General features: G+C 34.9%; 1 protein-coding gene across 3 annotated transcripts in view; it reads left to right on the top strand.

Moving 5' to 3' along the window:
• LOC110445220 (protein yippee-like 1) overlaps positions 1 to 12898 on the top strand; it is a 64472-nt gene that overhangs the window by 28063 nt on the left and 23511 nt on the right. For all 3 annotated transcript variants that reach the window (XR_002462333.1, XM_021489725.1, XM_021489735.1), the window contains exons 2-3: positions 951 to 1326; positions 11898 to 11941. Coding sequence is in view for 2 of the 3 variants with exons in the window: in XM_021489725.1 (XP_021345400.1) it covers positions 1222 to 1326; positions 11898 to 11941 (149 nt within the window). In the remaining variant the exon portion in view is untranslated. The remainder of the gene's footprint in view (positions 1 to 950; positions 1327 to 11897; positions 11942 to 12898) is intronic.

Consider the following 12898-nt stretch of genomic DNA (forward strand, 5'->3'; position numbering starts at 1 on the left):
ATATTTATGTCCCTGGAGTTCTTAGATCATAGAAGCCAGGTGCTTTTGGGGACACCTAAGAAAAGAAAGAGAGTTACTGTCTGAAGTGAAAAGAAAAGACAGAGATCCATGTTGCCATGGGGTCATCATGGATGTAGGAAAGGGAAATTCCTACCAAGGGATTTTGGTAAAACTGAGGCTTGCAGAGAGATGTGTAAACATATGAAAACCCTGAGGGTAGAATATCTCCAATCTGTATCCCCTGGGCATGAATGTTTTTTTCTATCTCATTCCTGTCACCAGAATTAGCAAAGAAACCAAAAGAAGGCATCACAATTTTCGCATCGCTGCATCAAAATGTTTCCGATTTCATGCCATCACATCATTGTTGTCCCATTGTTATGTCACACACGTGTAATAGGGTGTAAGAAAGAAATTGTTTACACTCAATTATATTTTCCACTAAACAATCAACATAGTGACATTGTAAGCCTGTATGTCATTTATTGAGTATTCTTCATTTTGTTGTGCACTGAAGCTGTTCCCGTGTAATCAGTGTTTCAGTGGCTGCCACATCATATTTTGAAATTTCAAAACAGTTGAAGATGATTTTTAAAATTCAAATAATGCCAAAGAGAATTGAGTTGTAATTAGTCCCAATAGTACCATTTGCAATCTCTATGAAAATGAAATTGAACGTTTTGCCATATCAGAAAGAGCTAATGAGAAATTAGAAAATCTAAAATGTAGGTTTTGAATGTCAAATTGTGGTAATCAGATGACTCAGTTAGTCTGTCGATGAATCATCGTATGATGTTTTCTTATTAGGTCATCCCTTATTTGTATTCTAAATGTTGAGCAGTTTGAACCACACATGGACTACACTCGCTGGATATGGTTCAACACTGGAGAACGTGACATGAGGCATGCTACAAGAACATATAGTCAAATTGATTTTCTTTCCATTACAGAAAAGGGTTGGCGGTGAGCTTGAGTATAACCTTGCGTTTGGGAAGGTAGACGTCCAGTTACCCAGCCTGAGGAGGGATACACGCCCAGAGCCACCTGATCGTCACAGTGGCTGGAGAGTAGACATTGTACTTATAGACGCTGTGGTGGTATAGCTGCCATATGACAGCAAATCTGACATTGGTCATTAAGAAGAGGTTGAGAAGAATTGAAAGGTGATAAAAGAAAAAAACACAACTTTGACAAAAGTTTTCATGTATTTCATCACGCAAAATGGTGAAAACATTTCAAGCTTACCTGCCGAACAAATGCCACCGTACCTATAGCTGTGTGCACTGTCGAGCGCATCTGGCCAACCACGACGAGCTGATCTCAAAGGTACTTATTGTGCTTGTTAATCATGTATACATATGTAGTCAAATCTAGCAATATTGAAGTTGATAGGACAATTTACAAACTTAAGAAAAAACGGGTTATTTTATGAAAAAAATAACTTTCTGTCGACAAATTTACTTCAAGAACAGTGAGTATTAAGCTATCCAAGTCTGTAAGAATTACATTCGACTTGGAAGTGTTGCAGTGATTCATCAATTGACAAAAAAGTTGTGATTCCCATTTCAAAATTGATTGATGTCCTGTGCTTCAGATAACAGAGTATGCCCCAAGACAATAACACATATTTGTATTATGATGTGGGTGCTTTGGTTTTAAGCAGATGATCTTTAAGTTTTAAGTATAATGTATTTGACTTTATTTTTATTAAAATTCTTACAAATGAAGATATATCAACTCTGTAAGGGTGAAGCAAGGTGATAATAGTCTATTATGCTTTCTTAGAGCACTTACCGGGTAGGCATTTCAAAAAAAAGAAAAAGAAAAATTTGTTGCTGTGTTGGAGATTGTTTTATTTGTAGTGATAACAAAAAGCTTGACCTGAGAATTTATCCCCAGACAATAAGGATCTCAGAGGATTTGTTTTACACCGATTTCCTGCTACAAAGTAATTACAAATGCTGATTCACCAGCATGCAATGACAGTGTCTACTCATCCCTTAGTTCCATTAAAGACATTTTTACTATGAAATATTAATTAAAGCTTCATTTAGGGACAAAATGATTTAAATGATATTTCAGAAAACTCCATTAGAGATTTATGTACCCAGTTATTGCCTTGATGTGCAGTAAAGCAGTATGTCATTGTGTTTTGTGCTAGGTTAGTTACAGTTATAAGGCTCAAAGTCAATATTCATAAAAACTGTTTCAGTATAAAAAATCTATCTGGAATATTAATTGCAAAATGTTTCTGCGTTAACACTTCAGATATCTCACTTGAAGTGTCGAAGCAATTTCTAGAATTTTTCAGTTGAGATGGTTTTCTGTTTTAGGATTATTTTCTTTAATAAACCTTGCTGGAAAGAATATAAGAATCTTTCATGCTCAAGTGTGTAAGATAGGGAAATTTCACCCGAGGGGTTTTCAAATTTGGTAAAACCCAAGGCTTTTACATAACCTTTTTTCAGATGTGTTATATAGGAATGATAGATGTGACAGAATAACAATCCATGAAGATTCGCTGCAACACTTGTCAATCTTAACTAATAGAAGTTATTTTTACCTTCCTACAATGTACCTGTTAGGCTAAAATGATTCATAAATTTGTATTGTATCACAATCCTATCTTGTCTATTGTATCACGATACTATCTTGTGTATTGTATCACGATCCTATCTTGTATATTGTATCGCGATACTATCTTGTCTATTGTATCACGATACTATCTTGTGTATTGTATCACGATCCTATCTTGTATATTGTATCGCGATACTATCTTGTCTATTGTATCACGATACTATCTTGTGTATTGCATCACGATACTATCTTGTATATTGTATCACAATACTATCTTGTCTATTGTATCACAATACTATCTTGTGTATTGTATCAAGATACTATCTTGTATATTGTATCACGATACTCTCTTGTGTATTGTATCACGATACTCTCTTGTCTATTGTATCACGATACTTTCTTGTATATCGCGTCATGTGTATTGTATCACGATACTATCTTGTGTCTTGTATCACGATACTATCTTGTCTATTGTATTACGATACTATCTTGTCTATTGTATCACGATACTATCTTGTGTATTGTATCACGATACTATCTTGTGTAATGCATCACGATACAATCTTGTATATTGTATCACGATACTATCTTGTATATTGTATCGCGATACTTTCTTGTGTATTGTATCACGATACTATCTTGTATATTGCATCACGATACTATCTTGTATATTGTATCGCAATACTTTCTTGTTTATCGTATCACAATACTTTCTTGCATATTGTATCACGATACTTTCTTGTGTATCGCATCACGATACTTTCTTGTGTATCGCATTACAATACTTTCTTGTGTATTGCATCACGATACTTTCTTTTTTATCACAATACTTTTTGTTTATTGTATCACGATACTTTCTTGTGTATTTTATCATGATACTTTCTTGTTTATCAGATCACAATACTTTCTTGTTTATTGTATCGCGATACTTTCTTGTGTAATGTTTCACAATACTTTCTTGTGTATTGTATATTGCGATACTTTCTTGTATATTGTATCGCGATACTTTCTTGTATATTGCATCACCATACTTTCTTGTGTATCACATTACAATTCTTTCTTGTATATCGCATCAGGATACTTTCTTGTGTATCACAATACTTTCTTGTGTACTGTATCATAATACTTTCTTGTGTATCGCATCACGATACTTTCTTGTGTATCGCATCACGATACTTTCTTGTGTATTGTATCGCGATACTTTCTTGTGTATCATATTATGATACTTTCTTGTCTATTGTATCACGATACTTTCTTGTGTATCATATCATGATACTTTCTTGTGTATTGTATCATGATACTTTCTTGTGTAATGTATCATGATACTTTCTTTTGTATTGTATCACGATTCTTTCTTGTGTATCGCATCACGATACTTTTTTGTGTATCGTATCATGATACTTTGTTGTGTATTGTATCACGATATTTTCTTGTGTATTGCATCATGATACTTTCTTGTGTATCATATCATGATACTTTCTTGTCTATTGTATCATGATACTTTCTTTTGTATTGTATCACGATTCTTTCTTGTGTATCGCATCACGATACTTTTTTGTGTATCGTATCATGATACTTTGTTGTGTATTGTATCACGATATTTTCTTGTGTATTGCATCATGATACTTTCTTGTGTATCATATCATGATACTTTCTTGTCTATTGTATCATGATACTTTCTTTTGTATTGTATCACGATTCTTTCTTGTGTATCGCATCACGATACTTTTTTGTGTATCGTATCATGATACTTTGTTGTGTATTGTATCACGATATTTTCTTGTGTATTGTATCATGATACTTTCTTGTGTATTGTATCACGATACTTTCTTGTGTATTGTATCATGATACTTTCTTGTGTATTGTATCAGGATACTTTCTTGTGTTTCACATCATAGTACTTTGTTGTGTATTGTATCATGATACTTTCTTGTGTATCATGATACTTTCTTTTGTATCGCATCACGATACTTTCTTGTGTATCACGTTTCTTTCTTGTGTATCCGACACGATTCTATCTTGTGTATCGCATCACAATACTTTCTTGTGTATTGTATCGCGATACTTTCTTGTGTATTGCATCACAATACTTTCTTGTGTATCGCATCACGATACTTTCTTGTGTTTCGCATCATGATACTTTCTTGTGTATCGCATCACAATACTTTCTTTTGTATCGCATCACAATACTTTCTTGTGTATCCAATCACGATACTTTCTTGTGCATCACGATACTTTCTTGTGTATCACGATTCCTTCTTGTGTATCGCATCATGATTCTTTCTTGTGTATCGCATCACGAAACTTTCTTGTGTATCGCATCATGATACTTTCTTGTGTATTGTATCACGATACTTTCTTGTATATCGCGTCACGATACTTTCTTGTGTTTCGCATCACAATACTTTCTTGTGTATCATGATACTTTCTTTTGTATCGCATCACGATACTTTCTTGTGTATCACGATTCTTTCTTGTGTATCCGACACGATTCTTTCTTGTGTATCGCATCACGATACTTTCTTGTGTAACGCATCACGATACTTTCTTGTGTATTGTATCGCGATACTTTCTTGTGTATCGCATCACGATACTTTCTTGTGTATCGCATCACGATACTTTCTTGTGTTTCGCATCATGATACTTTCTTGTGTATCGCATCACAATACTTTCTTTTGTATCGCATCGCAATACTTTCTTGTGTATCCAATCACGATACTTTCTTGTGTATCACGATTCCTTCTTGTGTATCGCATCATGATTCTTTCTTGTGTATCGCATCATGATACTTTCTTGTGTATCGCATCATGATACTTTCTTGTGTATCGCATCGCAATTCTTTCTTGTGTATCGTATCATGATACTTTGTTGTGTATTGTATCACGATACTTTCTTGTGTATTGTATCATGATACTTTATTGTGTATCGCATCACGATACTTTCTTGTGTATCAAATCATGATACTTTCTGTGTATTGTATCAGGATACTTTTTTGTGTAGATATATTTGGCTTTGTATTTTTTACTCCATTCCTCTAAACCTGAGTCATTTTATAATTATAACAAATATGTTCAACTTTAAAAATCATAAAAAATTTACACCAAATTGCATAGTTTTAAATTTCAAATTTATTCAAGAATCAATAGCATAACAGGTTCCATTATATATATCAGCAGCTTCAGTATCTGATCTCTGGCAAGATATCAAAATAATTTCGAAAATAATTTGTTGTTACATAACTACTATCGAATCAAATCTATTTTATAAAGTGTGCCTGTTTCCTATTTCCAATGATTAAATGAAATAATGTTGTTGGGTTGTCAAATTTTAAGACGTAATGTGATTGTTACCTTGAGTACAGCTCAAATTTCAATTTCTTCCTGAACCTTTTACGGTAAACTGTAGTAGACGTAGAAATGTTCGTATAATCATGTTATTTCTTGACCGTGTTTAATAAACAACACTATATGAAGTCAATTGAAGTGCAGGACAATAATGTGAAGAAACATCAGAATTACAAAATTATATTTAAAAGGAAATGTTCACGAATCAGTTACGCTTCATGTGAAAGGCCCTGAAGGACCCAGCTGTACCAATACTGAAAGTTGGAACTATGCATTGAAATCCATTTTGCCGGCATGGCTATAACTTAGATAAATCATTTCTGGAAAGAAATCCCAGCGGGACTTTTATGGAAAATAATGAAGATGAAAAAAACAACAAAATGTTAACTCAGCCAAGATAGAAATTTGCAGTGCAGATTGTTATACTATCTCTTTAACTGATTTACCCCTGAAGACATATTTGAACTCTTCCAATTCAAATGTTGGAATAGTTTATTATGAAATTCCAGGGGTGACTGAGTTAATTGGTTGAGCTGCCTCATCAACGGAAGTGTCCTGCTCCAACAGTCCATAACTATTATATACAAACTGAAGTTAAGGGTAGTTTACTGTATAAAGGAAAATCCACATGGATCCATTTAAACTCAAACTGAATCCACATGCTATTCTTTCTTTACCTTCCTTTTGAACATTGGAAATGTTTTGTAAACAACTAACAGGTTTGGTGCAAAGTAACATGTGCTGCTTGCAAGTATAAATATTTTTTGGCCCCTTCAAATCCTTTAATTGCCATCATTTTGTAAATACATGTGTAGGTCTGTTATCAGGAAAAGAGGTATGGCGTTTAGCATAGCTTATTAATGCAAATGTGCTGTATATGTATTTTACTTGCCAGAAAGCAAACGGAAAACATCTCTCTTACACTGGGCCTGTTGGTACAAAATGGTGTTCTGATAAATCTACTTTATAGACTCTTAGTCTAATAGGCCAATAAACTGATTAGTTGACCGCAGATCTAGATCTCATGATCGATTATAGACGTTATACAATTGTGTATAGATAATATTGAGTGTTACGTAGAGGGATTCAAGGATTTCAAGCCTATCCCCTTGGTAGATACTTAAACAAGATTAAAGAAACAGAATTATCCTGCGATATTGGCATCCTCACCGACTTACCTTTCCTTTCAAGCCTACTTAGGACTATAAATAACAGATTTATTGATTGAAGGAACGTATTTCTTACATTGTATTAATTTTATTTGCAAACCACTTGCAACAACAGCATGGACGGCTTCAAAAAATATTTAAAAAAAATAATTATTAACAGATCATTCATTATCTAATGGTAACCAATGATTAATAAAAAAAAATCACTCAAATCCTGACCCAATATGGGCCCTTCTTAACATTGTACGTACCTGTCACAAAACAAACTAAAACCAAAACCCTTGATATATATATATACATATATATACATATGGGTCAAAGAAGTAATATAGACGGTAAAAATCTCATATATATATTCATAAATATATATATATATATATACATATATATACATATGGGTCAAAGAAGTAATATAGACGGTAAAAATCCCATATATATACATTAATATACATATATATACATATATATACATCAATCCTTCCACGAAAACTAAATAGTGAATTGTCTACCTCTTTTCGACAAAGGGGCTTTTCTACCAACAAAAAGCATGACTTACGTAAAATAATGTGATTTTTTAATTGATTTTTGGGAAAATATAGCAGGAATTATCCAAAGGAAGGGGGACTTATATCATAGCCAAATTAATTTTTAATCACTGAACCCAACAGAACACCAAGGCCCTTCTGTTTTAGGTATTGATTTGTCTGTGGCCTGAATTTCTAACAAGATTTTGTTTATTCTGTTTTATATATAGTAAGGCTATTTTTCACACCCAACCTTACAATTAACAATTTAAAGATTTACGTGAAATCTGCTGTCTGGCAGCAGAAGTAGGCCAATAGAATTAGATATCTCAATCTAATGCACAGGGAAAACATCTTATACAATGGAGAGTAATGAATTGGTTGAAAAGGTGGTTTCAGTAAAGTATAAGAAATATTGCATTTGCATGTCAGAAATGATAGGGTGTTACAATAATAATATGTCAGATTATGCAAGATTCACTAAAAGTCACATTATTTTGTAAAGTAACATTCACATCATTAGGGGATCGTCTTATGTGATGGGTCACACCATTAGGGGATGGTCTGAATTAACAGGTCACACCTTTAGGGGGTAGTCTTATGTGATGGGTCACACCATTAGGGGATGGTCTGAATTAACAGGTCACACCTTTAGGGGGTAGTCTTATGTGATGGGTCACACCATTAGGGGATGGTCTGAATTAACAGGTTACACCATTAGGGGGTAGTCTTATGTAAAGGGTCACACCATTAGGGGATGGTCTGAATTAACAGGTTACACCATTAGGGGGTAGTCTTATGTAAAGGGTCACACCATTAGGGGATGGTCTGAATTAACAGGTTACACCATTAGGGGGTAGTCTTATGTAAAGGGTCACACCATTAGGGGATGGTCTGAATTAACAGGTTACACCATTAGGGGGTAGTCTTATGTAAAGGGTCACACCATTAGGGGATGGTCTGAATTAACAGGTTACACCATTAGGGGGTAGTCTTATGTAAAGGGTCACACCATTAGGGGATGGTCTGAATTAACAGGTTACACCATTAGGGGGTAGTCTTATGTAAAGGGTCACACCATTAGGGGATGGTCTGAATTAACAGGTTACACCATTAGGGGGTAGTCTTATGTAAAGGGTCACACCATTAGGGGATGGTCTGAATTAACAGGTTACACCATTAGGGGGTAGTCTTATGTAAAGGGTCACACCATTAGGGGATGGTCTGAATTAACAGGTTACACCATTAGGGGGTAGTCTTATGTAAAGGGTCACACCATTAGGGGATGGTCTGAATTAACAGGTTACACCATTAGGGGGTAGTCTTATGTAAAGGGTCACACCATTAGGGGATGGTCTGAATTAACAGGTTACACCATTAGGGGGTAGTCTTATGTAAAGGGTCACACCATTAGGGGATGGTCTGAATTAACAGGTTACACCATTAGGGGGTAGTCTTATGTAAAGGGTCACACCATTAGGGGATGGTCTGAATTAACAGGTTACACCATTAGGGGGTAGTCTTATGTAAAGGGTCACACCATTAGGGGATGGTCTGAATTAACAGGTTACACCATTAGGGGGTAGTCTTATGTAAAGGGTCACACCATTAGGGGATGGTCTGAATTAACAGGTTACACCATTAGGGGGTAGTCTTATGTAAAGGGTCACACCATTAGGGGATGGTCTGAATTAACAGGTTACACCATTAGGGGGTAGTCTTATGTAAAGGGTCACACCATTAGGGGATGGTCTGAATTAACAGGTTACACCATTAGGGGGTAGTCTTATGTAAAGGGTCACACCATTAGGGGATGGTCTGAATTAACAGGTTACACCATTAGGGGGTAGTCTTATGTAAAGGGTCACACCATTAGGGGATGGTCTGAATTAACAGGTTACACCATTAGGGGGTAGTCTTATGTAAAGGGTCACACCATTAGGGGATGGTCTGAATTAACAGGTTACACCATTAGGGGGTAGTCTTATGTGATGGGTCACACCATTAGGGGATCGTCTGAATTAACAGGTCACACCATAAAGCAATTTCATCTACAAAACTTCAATATTGTTAAAAACAATTATTCTGTATCTGTCAATTAGACTAAGGTTTGATGCTTTTAGCACTGATCGTTGGCATCTCTGATTCTAAAGACTGAACTCAGATTTGGTTTCACTAATCAGATCTTAACAAATCAAGAGTGTAGTTTCCTTTTCCTGCTTAACTGGTTTCGGATTGATTCATACACTTACACGTATGGAATGTAGGTCAGACGAAATGTAATGGGTTCATATATCTTCATTGCATGGAATTACACAAAATTTAAATTAATCCCTTACTTGACTTTATATAAGAGTCTAATTTTACTGCATGGGTCAATTAACGCTGACAAAAGATGGATGTTAAAGACATCAAATCTGAGCAGAGATAAAGCTTGTTGAACTATCGCAGAAAAAACCAAAAGTACCATCATGTACACTGTGTCCTAGCTTCCAAATGATATGAATGTTTGCTCCAACCTCTATAAACTGTTCACGTCCAAGATAAAGTATATGGCATATGAGATGACTTCTTCCCTCCTCCTGGGCTAGTGTTTCTCTATTCCACACTTTCTCTGGTGCATTAAGTTATCCTTGTCTCACGGTTATTAAGGTTGAGGCATGTGGATTTCAGTAGACTTTGACTTTTTGTCAACATTGCATAATACAATGCATGAACTCCATTCACCACAATGTAACTTATGTTAAATGATCCCCATTCCAAACACTGTGTCTGCTAAGTGCTCAATCTTGGTTTGTTAAAAGGAATGTGTGTGCATTATTATTGTGTATCTTAGCACAAATTGGCCAAACCTAGAATTCATAACCATTTTCACCTTAAGATGTTACCAGTAGTTATATAAATCTTTATATTATTCATAACTATGGACAGGACAGGACTGACAGGGACGTACAGAAACTGAAATCAGTGCTTGTTATTTTTGTCAAGTAGGGAAACGTTCTAGTATTAAAGAACCCACTTAAGATTGGCAGATTGACTTCACTGTTCCCCTGTTTTTGTCATGTTACATGAAGATGGAGTGTGTGTCGGAGTTTACTAGGCCAGACTGTCACAGACAAGGGTCAGGCTGTCACAGGCTTTGATCTGTATAGGGCAAAAAACATCAAGACTTGAGAAACAAAATGTTATTAACCCTTTCACCCCTAGGTAACTTTAGTAGACTCTACTATGCATTGATCTGGATGACTCCATTATGGTCTACAGTGGTGAAAGGGTTAAGTGGAGAAACGTTTACTTGAATTGCAAATTAGTACATGAATACAGCTTAAATGTAATTGCATGCTGTCCTTGTCATCAGCCAGATAGAAGATTCACTCTTTTAATTGACACCTGCCATGTTTATATTTGTGTTAATATTATAATTGATATTTTTAAGAATATAGATGCTGTAAGTTATTTATTGAATCTGCAGATTTCTTAATCACCTGTAAAAGTTTTGCAAGTAACTTAAAAGGTCAACTTTAACTCCATTTCTAAATTTTAAATTGTATATATTTATACGATTTAATTTAAAATATCAGATCTAAACCAAAAGTAACGATTGAATTAAAGACATTTTAAGTAATGGGAAAAACAGTTATTTTGAATCATAATATGTTCATTACTGCAAGCAGAGATATTGAATTACTACTAAGTGTTTGCATGTTTTGTAATCGTAATTTCTAAAGAGAAGGAGTACTTGAATGATTAAAGACTTTGGTGTTGTATCATGTGTAAGTATGGTTGCCATATATATTATATTGTACATATAAAACACCAATGTGAATCTTTCTACTTCTTTGAACGGTTTACCTAATTAATGGAGATCTGGAGGCGCGGTAGTCTAGTGGTCGGACGCCGGGCTCGCGACTGAAGGGTTCGAGTCACGGCACGGGACTGTGTTGTATCTTTGAGCAAGATACTTTACTCCGCTGGTTCCAGTCTACTCAGCTGTAAATGAGTACGTGGTTGGGCAGTGCTAGAATTGTTGAATGCTAGCTGTAAGCGCTGAAATGGCAGCTCCGGCTGTATGCTCCCCATGGAGTTGAGAAAGATATTGACTGGTTGCAAAGGTCCTATGACCATGGATAATAGTTTGTGAACCGCTTTGAGACGACCTACGAACTAGGTTGTTATAAAGCCGTATATATAAGAACCTCAAATTATTTCTATTATCATCATTATAAGTTCTCGTGTATGATGTGCTATTCTGTAACTTACCTGTGCTCCTCTGTCTGTTGCAGTCATTCCAGGGAAGCCAGGGAAGAGCATACCTGTTCAACTCTGTGTAAGTACGGCTGTTAAACACTCACATCTACTCCTCCTTGTGGACTTGGTGGAATGAGGCCCAATGAAACCATTGTGTGGTGTAAATTGTCCCCAAAACAGTTTTTCTCCTACTGTGTAATGAGGCCCAATGAAACCATTGTGTGGTGTAAATTGTCCCCAAAACATTTTTTCTCCTACTGTACCACTTTCTTTAGTGAACCGGCCTTGCTTAGTTGCTAACCACGTGCACATCGTTTCACTGTGTTTTGGTATGAAATAATCTTATAGTGTCAATAAGAGGTTTCCAATAATCATATCAATCATTGTTAAAATTTGTCTGCAGTTTCTATGGAAAAATTAACTAAATGTATATAGATGCTGGTTAAAATCACCTTTTCAATCTGCTTTTGTGGTGTTAATGGTTTTAGGTTCAAACTTTTACTTGCCTGCTGAAACAAGGTGTAGTACAGTGTGACATGTCCATCCATTTGTTAAGGTAATAGGTTTGTGTCACCATTTTTCAGTAGGATTTCTTCAAATTTTGTAGTTATATTGCTTTGAAGTAAAGCAAATTTTCTGCCACAAAAAAAAATATCGGTTGTCAGAATTTTAAGGATTTTAAATGGAAATTTATGCAAAAAGGAATGAATTTTGAAAAAAAATGAAAGACACAATTTTTTGCAAAATAATGACAATAAAAATAATACTGCCATAGTATTGCATTAATGTATATCAATTTAATAAATACTGAAATTGTGTAAAATGAATTATTTATAAACGATTAAAAATTGACATTTTATAATAAAACCATATACACATAGTAATTGCATGTAAGAGTTATCTTTCTTGAAAAACTTCACAGTAGTGAAATAGGTAACCAGTTTCCTGAAATACAGAAAAATGGACACATGTGACTCATTGATAAAAAAAACCTGAATAAATGTCTGGATTGCTTTGAAATACTTTAATATCGAGA

The sequence above is a fragment of the Mizuhopecten yessoensis genome, unplaced genomic scaffold (assembly GCF_002113885.1).
Source record: "Mizuhopecten yessoensis strain PY_sf001 unplaced genomic scaffold, ASM211388v2 scaffold245, whole genome shotgun sequence".
In the NCBI taxonomy this organism is placed as follows: Eukaryota; Metazoa; Mollusca; class Bivalvia; order Pectinida; family Pectinidae; genus Mizuhopecten; species Mizuhopecten yessoensis.